Below are 16315 nucleotides of genomic sequence, written 5' to 3' on the forward strand. Positions count from 1 at the left end.
CTCCTGCTCCTCACTTCTGCAGCACTTTCCTGCCATCCAAGCTGTCTCAGGATAACAAAGAAGCTCTCTGTGGAGAACAAAGCTCCCCTGCTCCTGCCTGGAAGGTCCTTGCTGGCTGTCACCTTGCCAACAGGCTGTCACCTGTTGTGCTGCCCACCTGCAGGCGGCTGTTCACACCTCGGGGCTCAGCAGAGAGTGTTGTGGATGGCAAACAGAATCTGCCCTCAGCAAGCCCAAACAAAAACCCACACACAGCTCTCTGCTGGGTTGTTCTCATGCTGGAGTGCTCCACATCCAGCAGAAAAAAAAGGAATAAGGCGAGGAGGATAAAGGGGGTAGATGGCTGGCTGAGGTTACAGCAAGGCTCAAGCCAGGCCTTTCCCTCACATCACCCACTGCTCTGGCAATTGGTCCAGCCCAGGGTTGGAAATCCAGGTCACAGGTCTGCTCTCCTCCTCACTGGAGGGGCAATCACATTCCCAGGTTCCCTTTCCTCTTCACCAGAGAGGCACTTTCCCAAGTGCTCCTCTTTACCTCCACACCAGGTACAAAGGCACCAGGGCTGGCTGCTCTCCAGATGCAGCTTGTCCAGCAACCCTGGGAAATACCCACCAGCATGGTCTGGGCCATGGGCAGGCCAAGCAGGAAAGCCATTGCCTGAGAGGGGCAAGGTCCTGAGGGTCTTGTGGCCATGTCCTTGTTCGTTGTCTTGGACAGCGCCAGGAAGGGACTGGAGCCTTTGGGGCCCCTCAGCTGCCTCTTGCTGAGGTCAGCAGTGAACGAGCTCACCTCCACCTGAGGAGGTGCCCAAGGCCTCCTACAAGGGCACCTCTGCTTCTCAAGAGACACAACTGCAGAAGGATCCAGGAGAGCTGCAGAGTGCCTTGGATGCAGCCTCTGGCACAGGGAGCACGCAGGCAGCGAAGAGCACACGCTGTGCTCCCCACCTCCCCATTCCTGCAGGAACAGACAGCTTTGCCTTTTGAGTTTTTCCTCCATAGGTGCCTCAAGAAGAGGCTGGAGACAGGAATAGAGGACATCTTGAGCAGGATTACATGTAGAAATTGGACCTCCATGAGGTCACCATGAACTAATAGGTTTGTCCTTAAGGAGACAAGTGAGCTGAGCAGTGGCAAATCCCACCAGTGACCATCAAGCAAGAGGAAACAACCAAAAAGGAGCAAGACCTGTCTGGACACCATCATGTTGATGAGCCTCCCAAGCAAAAGTGCCCCCCTGCCCTGCAGCAATAAGATGTTCCCTGGAGATGCTGCATGGGGGATGCTCACAGACCCCTCAGCCATCCACCCCAAGCAGGCTTATCCAGCTTGGAGTGCACGGAGCATGGCTGTGCAGAGGGAATCAGAGGGGAGAAGCCCTGACCCTCAGCCCCTGCTCCAGAGAGGATTTGATCCTTGCAAGCTCTTGCATGGCTCTCAGGAAGCCCCAGACTCCCAGAGAGGCTGGCAGCCCGGGCAGAGAGCTGGAGCCCAGGATGGGTGGAGAACACGAGAGCCCCACAGCAAACTTGTGGTTTTGATGAGGTGGCCAGGGAGAGGCAGTGCCTGCCTGTGCCAGGGTGAGTGAGGGGAACTGCTGCCTCCCTGCTGGCAACAGGGAAGGAGGGAGCTGGGCACTTCTGTCCCTCCAGAGAGCCAAGGTCCACGCTAGAAGTGACTTATCTACCCTTTATGCACTCCTGAGCCCCTTGGGCATGGGTCAAGGGAAAGCACACGTGGCCAGCTCCTCTGCTCCAGGGCCAGCAGGCACATGGGGCACCTGCTCCTGCAGACTGCGTGTGACACAGCTGGAGCCACTGGCCTCACGTCCTATGTCCCAGCCACCCTCTCCACCTCCACACCACCCTGGGAGTCTGTACCAAGCAGGAGAAGCACACGGTCCCTGCCAAACTGCCTGGGCCCCTGGTCACACCACAGCATGGCTGATGCTGTGCAGGATGCTGGGATCAGCCTTGAAGGGGAAGGATGTGGCCAAAGGACCTCCATTGTGGAGGGCAGCCTCCCTGTCCTCCTTTGAGCTGTCTTATGTTGTCCACCAGCCAGGAAGAAGCACAGCCAGTGACTACTTCCCACTGGTCCTGGAAGCCAGCTGACTTCCTGGCAGGGCTGGTGATCCTGGCACAGCACAGTCCTGGCATGGGGGATTGATGACTTTGCTTCCCCTCATCCCATTCACCTCCCCAGACACCACTTCACACATCCATGCCATTCCTGTGCCATCCTCAGACTGGCCCCCTGTGCCCCCCAAGCCAGCAAAGGAGGGATCTGGGGACAGCCACACCCCCAGCCCAGCATGGATGGAGCCGTGGTGAACTGGAGAGGACAAGGTCCCTGCCATGCAGGGGTGACCCAGCCACCACAGAGCCTCAGCAGCACCGACCTGGAGACATCAGGATTGCCAAGAACTCAGCAGTCACAAGCAGCTTGGCCCTCAGCTTCCTCAAGAGGCAAAATCAGGACAAGAGAAAGGAAAAAGTCAAAGTGGAGCAGCAGCAGCCATGGGTGAAACCAAGGCGTGAGGCAGGGACACTGGCACGGGCTGACAGCGTGCCCAGAGCTCTGTGTGACGTGCCATTCACTCTCTCAGAGGCTGGGCACTCCCCTGGGCACAGGTGGGAAGGTCTGACGGGATCTGTGTCCCAGTGCCCCCCCCGGGAGGGGCCTCTGGCACAGCACACAGCCCAGGCTCCAGTGTTTGCTCTCCAGCCTCCGGGAGGGTGATAACCACCCGCTCCCCAGCCACGGCTCCAGCTCACCATGCTGAAATTCAAGAGGTATTTGATCACGTAAGTGGAATATTTTTACGTATTTATTTAAGTAAAATACTATTTCCCTAAGTAAAACTCTCTTTCTGTCCTACCCAGAGGTGATGTCCTGATGTCCTTGCAGATCCTTCTGTGCTGGGGAACAGTTGAAGAGGGGGTGGGAATGGGCAGGCAGAGGTTTCTGCTCCTCATCACTTCAGGGCAGTCTGGGGTGATGGGGATTTTCCCTTCTGGTGATGCTCCAAGGGCAGCTGGAAAACAGCACCTTTTGTGAGGCTCTTGCCACAAAGGAAGGAGATGGCACAGACCTTGGGAGGGCACTGGGATGCTGGTCCCTCCTGCAGCATCCCAGGTGAGGGATCCCCAGAGGAGTAGATGTAGAGCAGAAATGTGTCTCTGTGTAAGATTTTCACATGGCAACCCCTGGGGTGAGGTGCCCTTTTCCACAGCCTCTGGTTTGGACAGGAGGGATGAGGGAAGAGCAAGGCTTGACTCTGCAGCAGAGTCCTCAGGCTGGGGGAGAGCTGAGGGTGAGAGGGCTCGGGGTTATCCCAACCCAGCTGTCAAGTGTAGGGGTGGTACTGACACAGGCAGGCAGTGCCACTGTGCCCTTGCTGTGCTACCTGAGCACCCTGCTGACCATTTTGCCCAATTTCTCATTTACTGCCAGAAAAAATGCCGCCAGTGACTGGTCATAGGGAGCAGGCTATGCCTGGTGTATGCATTGTGTACATTAATTCCTTGTGCAACTTCGCTCACCGCCTGGAGAATATCTGGGCACAGCAAAACAGTAAAATCTTTTTCTGCCACTCACCTGCCTGGTGAGCTCAGCCTCAGCACCTCCTGCAGCACCCACAGCTGGCTGGGAGCCTGAGGGCCCTGAAACAGACCCACAGACCCATCCTGGCTGGGGCTTTTGTCTCTGGGTTGGACAAGGAAGGGGCTGGAGGGAAGATCTGCTTGGAGGAGTGGGGGAATAACAGAGGGGAAATCTGCAGCCCTGCTGAGAACAAGTGGCACCCTCTCCTCTGCAGGGGCTGGCACTGAGACAGCTGGAGCACCATCCCTTGCAAAGATTTGACCACTGGTTCAGGTTTGGATTCAATTCCTTGAGCCAACATAGGGGGATCCAGCTGCTCTGGCTCTTCCACTGAGCCTTTGCAGCCAAAGGCATCTTTGGGGTGCTGCATCCAGCCCTGCACCCTGCTTGTCACTTCTGGAGGTGACAGCACCCAGGCTCTGGTCTGAGGGGGCTCTTCAGCTGCAGATGGAGGCATCTCCAAAGGCTCTGCAGGAGCTGGGTTCTTGCAGCCCAATCTGCCCTGCAGGGCTCCAAGTGCAGCCTGGACACCCTCCTGGTGCTCTGGCCTCAGGTGTTTAACTCTGCCCCGAGATACACCTCCCTGATCCCATCCCAGTGTGTAAATGGAGAGCAGGCTGTGCAGGGGTTACCCACAGGGGCAGCTGAGCCCTCTGAAGATTTGTTTTTCGGGCACCTCTTGCCATCCTGCTCCAGCCTCCAAAACAAGGGCTGCTCATGAACCATGTGCCATTTAAGGGATGTTTTGCTGCCTTCAATGCAACTTCTTGGCAATTTCAGCACTGCCACTTTCTCAGCACACCCTCCTTGATGTCCATGTGTCCCTCAGAGCCAGCCCAGAAGAGGAAGGAAAGGCTGTGGCTTTGTGCCAGCCTGGCTAGCCCCAACACATGTCAGCCCAACACGTGTTGTGTGTTCTCAGCTGGGTGTTCCACCAACACAACAGCCACCAGTGTCGGAATCTGAGGTATTGATGATTCTGAGATTGTAGAAAGTCTCTGTCTTTCAGCCCCGCTGCCAAAGCAGAAGCCATAATTCATCTGTGCTGGTTTCAAGGCTGTTTATTCTGTTTATCTCTAACATGTTCTGCTGCCCTGCCGCAGCTCTGTCCTGCAGGGCAGCGTGTGGGGCTCTGCCCTCAGTGGGATGTTACAAACATTAAATACCAGAAACTACCTGTGCTGGATTTACAATAACGTGCCAATATCTGTCATCTACGTTGGACAGTGTGTCCCCAGCCTGAACCAACAGAAAAATGCCAACACCACAGTGAAACATGGAGGGCATGAAGAAGGAGAAAAAGGACAAGGCACACCCAATTTCCTCCATCTTGTCCTCTTTGAACCCCTTATCTAGAATCCTAAAATTTTACTTTTGCACCCGTGCCACACTTAATTATTACTTATATCAAACACTCAGAGCTGGTAATTCATCCTGTAAGATTGAAAACTCTTTTCCATGGGCAGAGATCACAGCCAGTGTCTCTGGGGGCTCTGTCCAGGGGGGTTCCTGACCCCTGCCAGGGTCCCAGACCTGCCAGGGCAGCCAGAGGGAAGCCCTGGATTCCCACACAACATAAAAGAGCCAAAGGACCTGGATCTTTCACAGATTCTCACAGGTTGGAAGTTTAGGACCTCTGTGGAAGCAAGGCCAGGATTATACCTGCAGCAGATACAGATAAGGGAGTGGCAGAGGGGCTGCCCCCAGCCCTGCCTGGGGGGAAATGCTCCATCCTTCTGCCTTCATTACTGTGTGCTCCTGCAGGTTCCCCCAAGAGTTTGTGTATCACTAAATATCACAGTGCTGCAGCTCTTCATTCCCTCATTGCTGCTTGTCTTACCGTGGTCAGCCAGACGAGAGGATGACCAGCCTTGCCTGGAGTGATGGGCGAGCTGGATCAAGTCTCCAACCAGATCCAGAGGAATCACTGCGTTTTGGAGCATCTCCCTCATTGCCTTCTCCCTCCGTGGTCTCTCTGATCTTCCACATGGAGTTATTTCAACAAACCTTTCCTCACACCAGCTCTGGGGCAGCCTCGAGGCTCTGCTTCAACCCTCCCTCTTAACACCTCTTGGCATTTTAAGCTCTGTTTAAGCTTTTGGCATTTTTCTGCTCTGTTATTTGTCACGTCTGTTTATCTCTGACCTCACGGGGGTCTCCTTGTGCTAGTGGCATGGCCAGGCAGTGACCCACACGTGCATTTGCCACCTCCTGTCTCACCTGAGCTTGGCAGCCTGCTCCTCAAGTGGCAAAGAGCGTGGATACCTCCAGGCTGCCACAGGGACTGGGGATGCTGTGATGGGCAGTAATTACCAGCAGCGATGAAACCTTCTGAATCCTCAGGAGCCATGGCCTCAGACCTCCCAGCCTTCCCAGTCCTGAGTACTTCAGACACTAAAATCCTCCTGGGAGGAGCTGGGAGTTTCAGCTCAGTGAAGGGACCTTTTTGGGAGCAGAGCAGAACCGTGAGTGTGCAACCACTGCAAGCAGTGCTGTCATTATCAAACTACTACTGAATCATGACAGCTGATGGTCTTCCTGGAACAAACCCAGTTTCTCATAGCACACCTAAACTGCTGAGCTGTACCCGTGGGATGCCCACGTTTGTGTCACTGCTGCCTCACAGGAGAGTTCTGCAGGTGAAGAAGCTCTGGGACAAGCAGGTCTGTGCAGTCCCAGTCCCGCTGCCTTGGTGCAAAGCTGACCACTGCAGGAAGGCAGAAATGCCAACAGACCCAGCCTGGCTGGTGGAATGTGGCCTCCAAGCAGGCTCTGCCCGAATTTCTGCTGTCATTAATTCCTCCCATTTAGATCCTTGCTGCCTGTGATTCTCCCTCCCTGAGAGGGGAGAGCAGCCACCTGGGGCTGACTGGCTGGGCTTCCCCCACAGCAGAGCCCAGTCCCAGAGGGTTTAGCCAGATCCTCAGGACAAATCATCTCCTGTTATGCAACAATGAGCTCCCTGGGGAAAAACCAGCAGAATAATGGAATCATTCAGGCTGCAAAAGCCCTCTAAGATCGAGTCCAGTCTTTCCCCCAACACTGCCAAGGCCACCACTAACCCATAATTCCAAATGTCACACCTGCTGGGACTGGACAACCTTTCTGTGAAAAAAAAAAAATACAAACAAATCCCGTTTTCCAGGAAATTCAGCCCCTCGACTGTTCCACTGAAGTTAAAGCTACAATCAAGCTCCACCAGGGTTTGCAGCAAGCCCTACAAACAGAAGGAGCCCTGTGGCAGCATTTCCATGGCCTTAACGTTGCCATACACAACCCAAACCCTGACAGCACAATTCTGATGGCCTGAAGAAATCACACTGCTGTTGTAGACAGGGCTAAAATCAGACTAAAATCCAGGCACTGCTGGGGCTCCCATCACATCTGCAGCCACAGCTGGAGCCTGTGCAGATGGCAGTCCAACAGCAGAGAGTGGAGAGAGCAGGGAAAAAAGAGTTTTATTGTCCATGTTGATAAAGATCCTGATCCTTCTTGGCCAGGCAGGGCAGGGAACACACAGGCAGTGCCCTGTTCCTGCTGCCTGGGGGGAGCTCAGGCTGCTCCAGAAAGGTGTCCCCGAGCAGCCAAGGGACTCAGTGGTTATCACTGTTTGCTTTGCAGCACAATACCTGTGGCCCATCTGGAAATTTCCATGAGGCTGCACTGCTGGGGCACAGCCTCGGAGGTTCCCTGGTTATCGCTGCCTCTGCATCATTTCCGCCCCTGAAAACATGACCTTACGTTTAATAAAGATAAAAATAAAAAAGCCTCAAGGCGGCTTTCCCGTCCACCTCACACACACACCACTGGTCTTGGCTTCTCCTCCCCACAAATGGGCTGAAATCTGTTTCCTTGCAGGAAGCTGAGTGCAATCTACAGGTGCCAGCCAGGTCGGCTCTGGATCTCCTTCAGCCTCCTCGTCCTCCTCCTGGTCACACTTCAGGTTGTGGAGAAGCTGCAGCCTCCTGGGTAGGTCCTGAGCAGAATTATGCACCTGCACCTCCTCCTCCAGCCTCTCGCTGGCCACTGAGGCGGGCTCAGAACTGCCCTCCTGAAAACCAGCCAGCAGGGTCTTCCTTAGACAGGGAGGAAAATCCAGGTGAGAGAGGGTCCTCTGGGGGTCCCACATCTCACCCCTACGCCCTGACCAGAGCTGGGCCCACCCTGGGGTCAGACAAGGCTGCCTGGGCTTTGTCTGGCTCACCACAAAACCCTACAGCCCTTGAGCCCAGTCCTCCCAGTCTGGGGTTATCTCCAGACCACCAGCTCTTCTTTATTCTTGCCTCTTCTTGCTCTGCTCTGCCAGCATCCTGTCATGCTCCAGCAAGACAGAGACACTGCCACATCACTGCTGACCTGTCCTTCTCTTCTTCATAGAATCATTAAGGTTGCAAAGGACCTCCAAGATGATCAACCCCAAGTTCTTGCACCCACTCCCACCCCTCAGGGCAGCAGTGAAGCCCATCAGCAATGCCACCCACTCACGAAAAGGAGGGAATGTGTTTTGGGGTGACTTTGGGGGGCCAGGGGGGCGCAGAGGAGCTGCTTCTGCATTGTCCTCCCACCTCCTGCAGCTGAGCATTGTGTCTTCCCCATCACAGGAGCTGCCAGTGTGAGCTGGAGCGTGGCCTGCAGCCGACCACGGGCCAGGGGCTCGCCTCTGCCCTCCACAGCCCCGAGCTGCTGTGGGAGGATGACTCCCCTCAGGGGCAGAGGGAAGCTGAGCCAGCCCCTGCTTCCACCGAGGATGCTTTCAGGATGCAGCTGTACCTCAGACCGGAGACCCCTCCGGGAAGCAGCCAAGAGGAGCGCTGGATGCAGCGGCCCGAGGAGAGCAGCGAGGAGGTGAGAGCCCATCTGTCACCCACGGAGCTGAAGCCCCGGCTTCCTGGCCTGGAAGAAGCAGCCAGAGAAAGTCCTTCTCCAAGCCTTCCCGGCAGGGCCGCGGCAGATTTGGCAGAAGCTGTCACCAGCAAGTTCATCATCTTTGCAAACAGGCTGGGCACAGAGGAGCAGAGGGGAATGTCCCCACCTGGAATGGTGCAGGTGGAGGTACAGAGCCAGACTCAGCCTCGAGCTCTGAGTTCTCCCCACCCTGAGTGGGGCACATCATTCACACAGCCTGTCCCAAACTCAGCTCAACCTCTGCAGGCAGAGGATTCTTACAAAACAGACCTGGAGACAGGATTTTTCCCAAGCTGGACAGAAGCCTTTAGGGTCAAGGAGGTAACAGCTGGGGAAGGTCGGCATGTCAGAGAAGTCACCTCTCAAGGGAAGACGTGCAAGCCCAAGACTGACCTTGTTTTCCTGAAAGTCCACAAGAGTGCCAGCAGCACTGTCATGAACATCCTGTTCCGCTTTGGGGAGACACACAACCTCACCTTCGCCTTCCCCCGAGGCGGGGGCTTCCAGCTCTACTACCCCCACCACTTCATGGCCAAGTTTGTGCAGGGCTTCTCCCCTCTGAGCCCCCGGCGCTTCAACATCCTCTGCCACCACATGCGGTTCCTGCAGCCGGAGGTACGGGCAAAGCTGCGACCCGGCGGGGGGGCAGGCAGGGAAGGGGGAGAGGGGCTCCTGGGGCACAAGGAGGGGCACCTGTCGAGCACATAAACTCTGCAGGGCTGAACTAAAGAGAGTCAGGATTGTCCGTGGGTTCCTGGCATCTCCTGAGAGCTTCTGTGAGTGGGTTTGATGAAGTCCTGTGCTGTGAGCCAGGGCAAAGTGGGAGACAGCATCTGTAGCAGCCAGCAGCTCTCATCTCTTTCTTGTCTGGTGGGCCCTGGGACATGTCCTGCTCCCTGGACAGGCCCAGAGGGGACCAGCTGCAAGAGGAGAACAACCAAAGTGCATCAGCGCAGGTCAGCCGTGCCCAGCATCCACCCCTCTGGATGCTACCTGAGGACAGGTGGACACGGGGAAAGGGAAGGAGATGGACAGTACCTCCATCCCAGCCCACAGCTGTGGGGAGCTTTGCTCGCTGCTCTCCACATGTGACTCCTCTGGAGCTCCCCACAGCTTCTTTGATGAGCTGCACCCTGAAATCCTCCCCAGCACCCCCCAGCCCCAGCAGCTGCCTCTGCTCACCAGCACTGTGGGCGAGCGGGTCCCTTCTCCCTGCCCCACATTTAAACCCTCCCTTTTCTCCTCCGCAGGTGCAGAAGGTGGTGCCCAGCTCTGCCATCTACTTCTCCATCCTGAGGAACCCCGTGCAGCTGATGGAGTCCTCCTTCGTGTACTACAAGGGCGCGTCGGCCTTCTCGCGCGTCCGCAGCCTGGAGGAGTTCCTCAGCCAGCCCTACCGCTACTACAGCCCCGCCAGCGGCGACCGCCACTACGCCAGGAACCTCATCACCTTCGATTTCGGCTTCAACCCCGACGGAGACGTGTCCCCCGAGCGGGTGCAGCTCATGCTCAAGGCCATCGAGGCGTCCTTCGACTTCCTGCTCATCTCCGAGTACTTCGACGAGTCCATGGTGCTGCTGAAGGAGATGCTGTGCTGGGACCTGGACAGCGTCGTCTCCTTCCCGCTCAACAGCAGGGACAGCAGCACCAAGTCCGCCCTCCCGGACTCCGTGGTGGAGAAGCTGAAGGCCTGGAACAGGCTGGACTGGGAAATCTACTCGCACTTTAACAGGACATTCTGGGAGAGGATCGAGCGGGCCGTGGGGCGGGAGCGGCTGCGGCGGGAGGTGAGCGCGCTGCGGCGGCGGCGAGCGGAGCTGGCTGGGACCTGTCTGCAGGGCACGGGCAGCGTGGGGCCCAAGGACATCAGGGACTCCTCCCTGCGCCCGCTGCAGCACGGTGGGGCCAGGATCCTGGGCTACAACCTCAAGCAGGGCTTGGGGCGGGAGCTGGAGCGGACCTGCCGGCGGCTGGTGACGCCGGAGCTGCAGTACAGCAGCCTCCTCTACAAGAAGCAGTTCCCCCCGGTGCCGCCCGGCACTGAGCCCCACTGACCCCCCAGCATCCTTCAACATCTGCTGAGCGCAGCGAGGCTCGGGGCTGCCCTGCCCGGCACAGCCCGGCCACCCCGGGCACCTCTCCGGGCGCTGCCGGGGGATGGACAGGACCGGGCTGCAGCGGGGCTCCCGGGGGATGGACAGGACTTTTCCAAGGGGAAATCCCCCCCAGTCAGCAGCTGAAACCTCGGGACAGCACCGGCTCCAGCAGCAAGGAGCAGATCCAGGAGGGCAGCCCAAATCCTCAGCCCCGCAGCAGAGATGGCGACAGAACAGGGCCAAGCTGTAAATCAGAGCTGTGGGATTTGATTTGCAGCGTGGGAATGAGTCTGTCTGTCTGCCTGTCTGTGCAGCTGCACCTCGCCCCTGCTCCGTTGATGTTACTATGCTGGAAAAGCAGCCTCTTAATTAAAAATAACAACAGTCACTGTCACTCCTTAAATTCCTCTTAGTTACATCAGTCTGCCCAGTAGACGATCTCCCCAAAAGCCCCAGAAGCACACCCCAAACATTTTAATATGTCCTGAAAAGCAGGGGGGAAAAAACTAAACCAAATAAAACCCCAAACAAACAAACAAACAACCCCACCCCCCCAAAAAAAAAAAAAAAATTAGAAACCACCAGAAAAAAGGGAGGCCCAGCATAATTTTGTGCTGACTCTGTGGTTACAGGTTGCCTTTGGATCCTGCATTTGTAGGATCAGCATCCTATTCTGCAGTCTCAGACTCAAGTTCCATCCCTGTGTGACAGGGAGACATCTCATGATGAGCCTCTCTGCAGCCAGACATCCCAACCCACCACTCTGAGCTGCCACAGGAATATCCTGTGCCAGGGAAAGATCCCTCAGGAATGGCTCATGGAGGGAAACTGAGCCTGACTTTTCTCAACCTGCACTTCTCCTTGAATCAAAAGCAGAGCCAGCAAATCAGCTGGGATAAACAGAGGCCCCATCTCTGGCTTTTCAGCATGATTTCCAAACCAAAAGAGGTTCTGAAAAAATTGCCCAGGGGCATCTGAGCATCCCAGGGTGTCCCTGGGGCAGCCACGAAGAGTCTCAAAGGTTTCAGTTTCCACCCTAAGGTCTCCTGCTGAGTTTAACCAGGAAAAAAGCCAGACTGTGCTCCCAGTGCCCTTCCCAGGGCAGTGCCAAACATCTGGCCAGGCACAAGGAGAGGGCACAAGGAGAGGGCACTGTTTGGGGATTTGCTGCATGGTTTGGGGTGCCGTGTGTTCCATGAAGTTCCATCTCTGGGGCACATCCGCGTATGGCTGTGCTGGCCCCTTCTCTCGTTTCTCCTGTTGGGATGTGGGCTGGGCTCATGGTGTCAGAGGTCTGGGGGTCCTGCAGGTCCCTCCAGAGGCAATCCCAGAGGAAATCAGCCGGGGTGGGCACCCACAGGCCAGCAGCACCCTGGGGTTGTTTCCCCATGGACACAGCAGAGTGGAGGGAGGAGCAGGGCTGGACATTGGGTACCAAACCTGCATCTGACACCTCCACTCCAGGTCTGCATTGGGTGCCACTTGCTTATTCCCTGTTTGCACCTCAGGAAATAGGAGCAGGTCATTCCTGTCAGGAACTCTGATCCAGGGCAGAGATACTGGAGCAGCCAGAGCATCACAGACTCCCTGTGCTGTCCCGTGAGGAGAGCACCCAGAGGGGAGCTCCCATAGGGTGCCCTGGTCCCAGCACAGCCTGGGGGATCCCCATTTCCAGGAGGTGTTTCTCCCCTTTCCAGAGCAGGCAGCAGACAGGGCAGAGGTGGTTTGGCCATCACAGTGACTCCCATTTTCAGGGATGTGTCCCAGCAGGGCTCCAGGAACAACATCACTCACCCAAATGCCAACCACAGCATTTTATATTTCTTTTCCCTCCCAAACTGTAATTTTATAGTTAGGAGTATTTCACATAGACATAGAGCAGGGTCTAGGGATGCACAGCAGCTGCCTGGGTCTCTTTTTTTTTTTCCAACAACAGACCCTTGGCACACCATTTCTTGATGCTTTACAGCACCAAAACCCTGGCTAAGCACATTCCCAGAGGAGCAGGTTCTCCCGTGGCCAGTGAACTCTCTTGCCTTGGAGCATTTTTAATGCCTCTCCAAGACTTGCCAGGTTCAGCCTGTGCAATTCAAGGACTTCAGGTCAAGTTTAACTCAAAACCCACCAATTTTTAACCAGTATCCATTAATAAGTCGAAATATCAAAGCCTGTTTCCACCCCAACCCAAGTGTCCAAGGCAGTTACTGGCTTAAACTTTGTTTTTAGTGCTGCAAGAGACCCAGTGGGGTTATTGCAGGCATTGCACAGTGCAATCTGTAAGATTCCTGGCAGTACAAGAAAACCAGCAATTCATGCAAAAGTGTTCCGTGTTTTCTCTCTGAGGCAGCAGCGTGGGCTTGAAACATTTCGGGCTCTCCAGGGAGGCTTTCAAAGCAATTCCCAAAGGAGCTCAGGGGCTCGGGCATCCTGCGAGGGTTCCTTTGTGATGCTTTAAGGACTGAACGAGCTGCAAAATCCTCCACACCGGGAAACGCTTTCCCAGGAAAAGGGCTGCCAGACCTCGGGCTCAGGCACGGGGCTCCGAGCTGCTCTTCCCCCCTTTCCTCTTCCTCTGTGGTTTGTCACCCTCCACCTGCGCTGTCACCTTTACCTTGGGCACCTTGTATTTGCTCTTCTGGCTGTAGAGGAGGTTTTTCTGGAAGAGGCGTGGGATGTTGCCCTGGAACAGCAGGAGGGCAGCGAGCATCCCTGGAATAAGAGCACAGACCCCTTCCCAGCGCTGTGTCGAGCATCTCCACCCTCCCCGCAGCTCAGCAGCTGTCTTGGCTCCTTGTCACAGCCTACACCATGACCAAAAGGCAGCTCAGCACCACTGAAGTCCCCACGGAGAGCTGAGGAACCCTCACTGTACTGCTTTAAGGAGAATTTACCACTCTGTCCTTAACATAACAAACAATGCTTGGTTTGACCCATAAACCACCCCAGTGGTTTTCTGGCAGATAATTGTTAAGGTTGGAAAAGTCCTCTGAGCCCATCGAGTCCCACCATTCCCTCAGTGCTGCCGAGGTCACTGCTGGTCCTGACCCGAGGTTTTAAATCCCTGCAGGGACAGTGCCTCCACCACTGCCTTCAGCAGTGTCCCAGTGCCTCATCACTCTCCAGGGAACACATTTTCTCAATACCCAATCTAAACTTCCCCAGGGGCAACTCGAGGCCGTTTCCTCTTGTCCCATCAGAGTTACCTGTGAGCAGAGCCCGACCCGCACCTGGCTCCACTCTCAGTACACATCCAGCTCCCCATGACCATGCTGGAGCTGAGGACAGCCTCAAAGCATAGCTCAGCCTGCCATTGCCCTAAAACCCTTTGCTAAACCTCCCCCAGACTTTGGCTTCAGGGAGATTTCTGTCCTTGTACCATGCAGAAGTTGGATTTTAAAAAATTGGATATCAAAGAGATGACCCCAGAGTCAACGAGGCAGGATGAAAAGTGACACTTGCCATTGGCAACCCCAAATTCAGCCCTTTGCCAGAAGAGTCCACGTTACACGGAGCATTTCTGCCTTGCCCCCAGGAAGCTCTCACCTGCGAGGGGCCCCAGCCAGTAAACCTGGATGTAGTCCCAGAAGCTGCTCCCCGAGCAGTGGAAGGTGGTGGCTGTGGCCAGGGCAGGGTTGAAGAAGGCTCCCGTGTATGGTCCAGCTGTGTGGGAAGAGAAACGTGGCCAAGTGTCCCACTGCATCCTCTGAACACTGCCAAAGGGCTGTGACCCCTCCTGCCTCCTTCTCGGACTGGGGAAATCCCACCCTTGTCGCCCTGGACTTGGAGGGAAGCAGGAGCGCTCATGCAGGACTGAGGGATTGCAGAAGGGAACGTCCCAGGGAAGTGATCCCAGTCTTGAGCTATGGCTGTGAGCCAAACCTCACCTGCAGCCCAGACAGCCCAAAGTGCCATCTTCATCCCAAAATGAATACTCCCCAAAATAACAGAAAACAAACACCTTAGCAGTTAACCCCTGCCTCTCCAGTCCTGGAAGATGAAAATCGGGGGGCTATTCCTCCCCCACAAATGAGGTCCTTTTGCAAGACTCAGGAGAAGAGACGCCGGTGCTGCTCACCTGTGTAGGTCAGGACGGTGACAGTCACTGCCAGCGCAGGGACCCGGTACAGGGGGTGACTCTGTCGCACCTTGAGGAGGACGAGGTGGAAGAGGAAGGAGCAGGAGCCTTCCACAAAGGCGGCGTGGGGCAGGGAGGTGTGGATGGAGGAGCTGCACTCGGGCGCGATCAGGTTCTGGATGAAGTGCAGCTGGGTCAGCTCCCAGGACCAGCAGAGCCGCGTGGCAGCCCAGCCCGTCCCTGCACCCACGGCCTGGGCCAGCAGCTTGGCCCCTGTGGCTGCCAGGCTGCACTCCAGGAGCAGGAACTCCTGCAGGGACACGCTGGGGTTGGCGGATGCTCCGTCCAAAGAGGCGCCGTGGACAGCGGAGAGGAGGAAGAGCAGGGTCAGGACCACGTCCAGGCCAAAGCCACCACCCCAGGGGCCGATCTCCATCAGCATCCTCAGCTCAAGGCAGCTCGTGCACAGCTGGAACGAGCCAGCAAATTCCCTGGCAAGGCAGCCATGTGTTCCAGGGGACAGAAACCTCTTGGAAAGCCACCTGAGCACCTGGCACACCCCAAAAACCAGGAAAAAGAAAGCAATGGAGACATTCAAGCCATCCATAGCAAAGGCTGTGCTGGGGGCAGCGCCTGGGAAGGAGCAGAGGAAGCTCCTGCACCTCCTCTTTATAAAGCCAAGTAAAAGCAAACGTGGCACAGCCCGACAGGCCTGGGAAAGGCCACACGTGTGGCCCCCACGGGGCAGTGCCAGTGCCACAGGGAGCTGCTGGACTCACAGCAGCTGGAGCAGCCACCAAATTGTTTGTGGCAGCAAATCCTGGTGTTATCTCCACCAGGCACTGAGCTCCCAGCCCCAGCACTCACACCTGAGAGCCCACAGCAGCTCCCAGAGCTGACAGCTCTTCCAGAAGGAACAAAAAACTTCATTTTCTTTCTGCTTGGCTCCAATGCCTGTGGCTGCACCATCCCTGGAAGTGCCCAAGGCCAGGTTGAATGGGGCTTGGAGCAACCTGGGATAGTGGAAGGCGTCCCTGCCCACGGAAGGAGTGGAAAAAAATAGGTTTAAGGCCCCTTCCAACCCAAACCATCCTGGGATTCCATGATAAACAATACATGATGTGTCTTCTGGGTCCTTTCCCTGATCTGCATAGAAATGCCACTACGCTGAGCCCACATCTGCCATCCCTACAGTCCCCACAGAGAGCTCCAGCATGCCCAGGGCAGGCAGTGCTGGCAGGTAACCCAGCTCCTCTCACTGCCCCGTCACACACACAGAGCCAACAGCTTTGATTTGGGCAGTTTTACTTCCCCTCTTGTCATTTATAGAAGAAATTACCAGGAAACCCAGGCTTGAAGCACGCTTGGGCAGGGATGAGGCCCTTCATACAGTCCAGGGTGGCTCCAGCAGCGCAGCCTGAGCCATGGAAAGCAGGAGCAGATGTCTCAAATGCATTGGAGCCTCTCCCTCAACAGCCTTTGACAGCAAAGAAACACAACATTGTGGGGATGCTTGTGAAGGCCAGAACTCAGCACCTCCCCCTGCACCACCCTCCCTCCTTTCATCTTCCCTTCCCACTTCTTTTTCATCCCCAAATGCCCACCCAGCAAAGGTTTTGGGAAGGGTCCATGGG

General features: G+C 56.1%; 2 protein-coding genes across 2 annotated transcripts; one reads left to right on the forward strand and one right to left on the reverse strand.

Moving 5' to 3' along the window:
* Window positions 1-1266: 1266 nt before the first annotated feature.
* LOC100219532 (galactose-3-O-sulfotransferase 2-like) lies at window positions 1267-11009 on the forward strand. The gene is made up of 4 exons (XM_002191413.6): window positions 1267-2806; window positions 7464-7574; window positions 8207-9125; window positions 9761-11009. The coding sequence occupies exons 1-4, from the start codon at window positions 2778-2780 to the stop codon at window positions 10562-10564; spliced, it is 1863 nt and encodes a 620-aa protein (XP_002191449.6). The 5' UTR covers window positions 1267-2777; the 3' UTR covers window positions 10565-11009.
* A 1396-nt stretch (window positions 11010-12405) lies between these two features.
* LOC100232028 (aquaporin-12-like) lies at window positions 12406-15345 on the reverse strand. The gene is made up of 3 exons (XM_030280708.4): window positions 14682-15345; window positions 14150-14266; window positions 12406-13315 (listed from the first exon to the last, which is right to left on the reverse strand). Exons 1-3 carry the CDS (start codon window positions 15286-15288, stop codon window positions 13134-13136), a joined length of 906 nt encoding a protein of 301 aa, XP_030136568.4. The 5' UTR covers window positions 15289-15345; the 3' UTR covers window positions 12406-13133.
* Window positions 15346-16315: the final 970 nt, after the last annotated feature.

This window comes from Taeniopygia guttata, chromosome 9 (genome assembly GCF_048771995.1).
Source record: "Taeniopygia guttata chromosome 9, bTaeGut7.mat, whole genome shotgun sequence".
Lineage (NCBI taxonomy): Eukaryota > Metazoa > Chordata > Aves > Passeriformes > Estrildidae > Taeniopygia > Taeniopygia guttata.

Excerpts from the sequence above, each read along its gene's own strand:
- LOC100232028 (XM_030280708.4), bottom strand. The coding sequence starts at position 15,288 with ATGGATGGCTTGAATGTCTCCATTGCTTTCTTTTTCCTGGTTTTTGGG. Across the intron at positions 14,267-14,681 it reads CACCGTCCTGACCTACACAG|CTGGACCATACACGGGAGCC; the intron begins GTGAGCAGCACC and ends CTTCCCACACAG. Across the intron at positions 13,316-14,149 it reads CTGGCTGGGGCCCCTCGCAG|GGATGCTCGCTGCCCTCCTG; the intron begins GTGAGAGCTTCC and ends CTCTTATTCCAG.
- LOC100219532 (XM_002191413.6), top strand. The coding sequence starts at position 2,778 with ATGCTGAAATTCAAGAGGTATTTGATCAC. Across the intron at positions 2,807-7,463 it reads TTCAAGAGGTATTTGATCAC|GAAGCTGAGTGCAATCTACA; the intron begins GTAAGTGGAATA and ends GTTTCCTTGCAG. Across the intron at positions 7,575-8,206 it reads GAGAAGCTGCAGCCTCCTGG|GAGCTGCCAGTGTGAGCTGG; the intron begins GTAGGTCCTGAG and ends TCCCCATCACAG.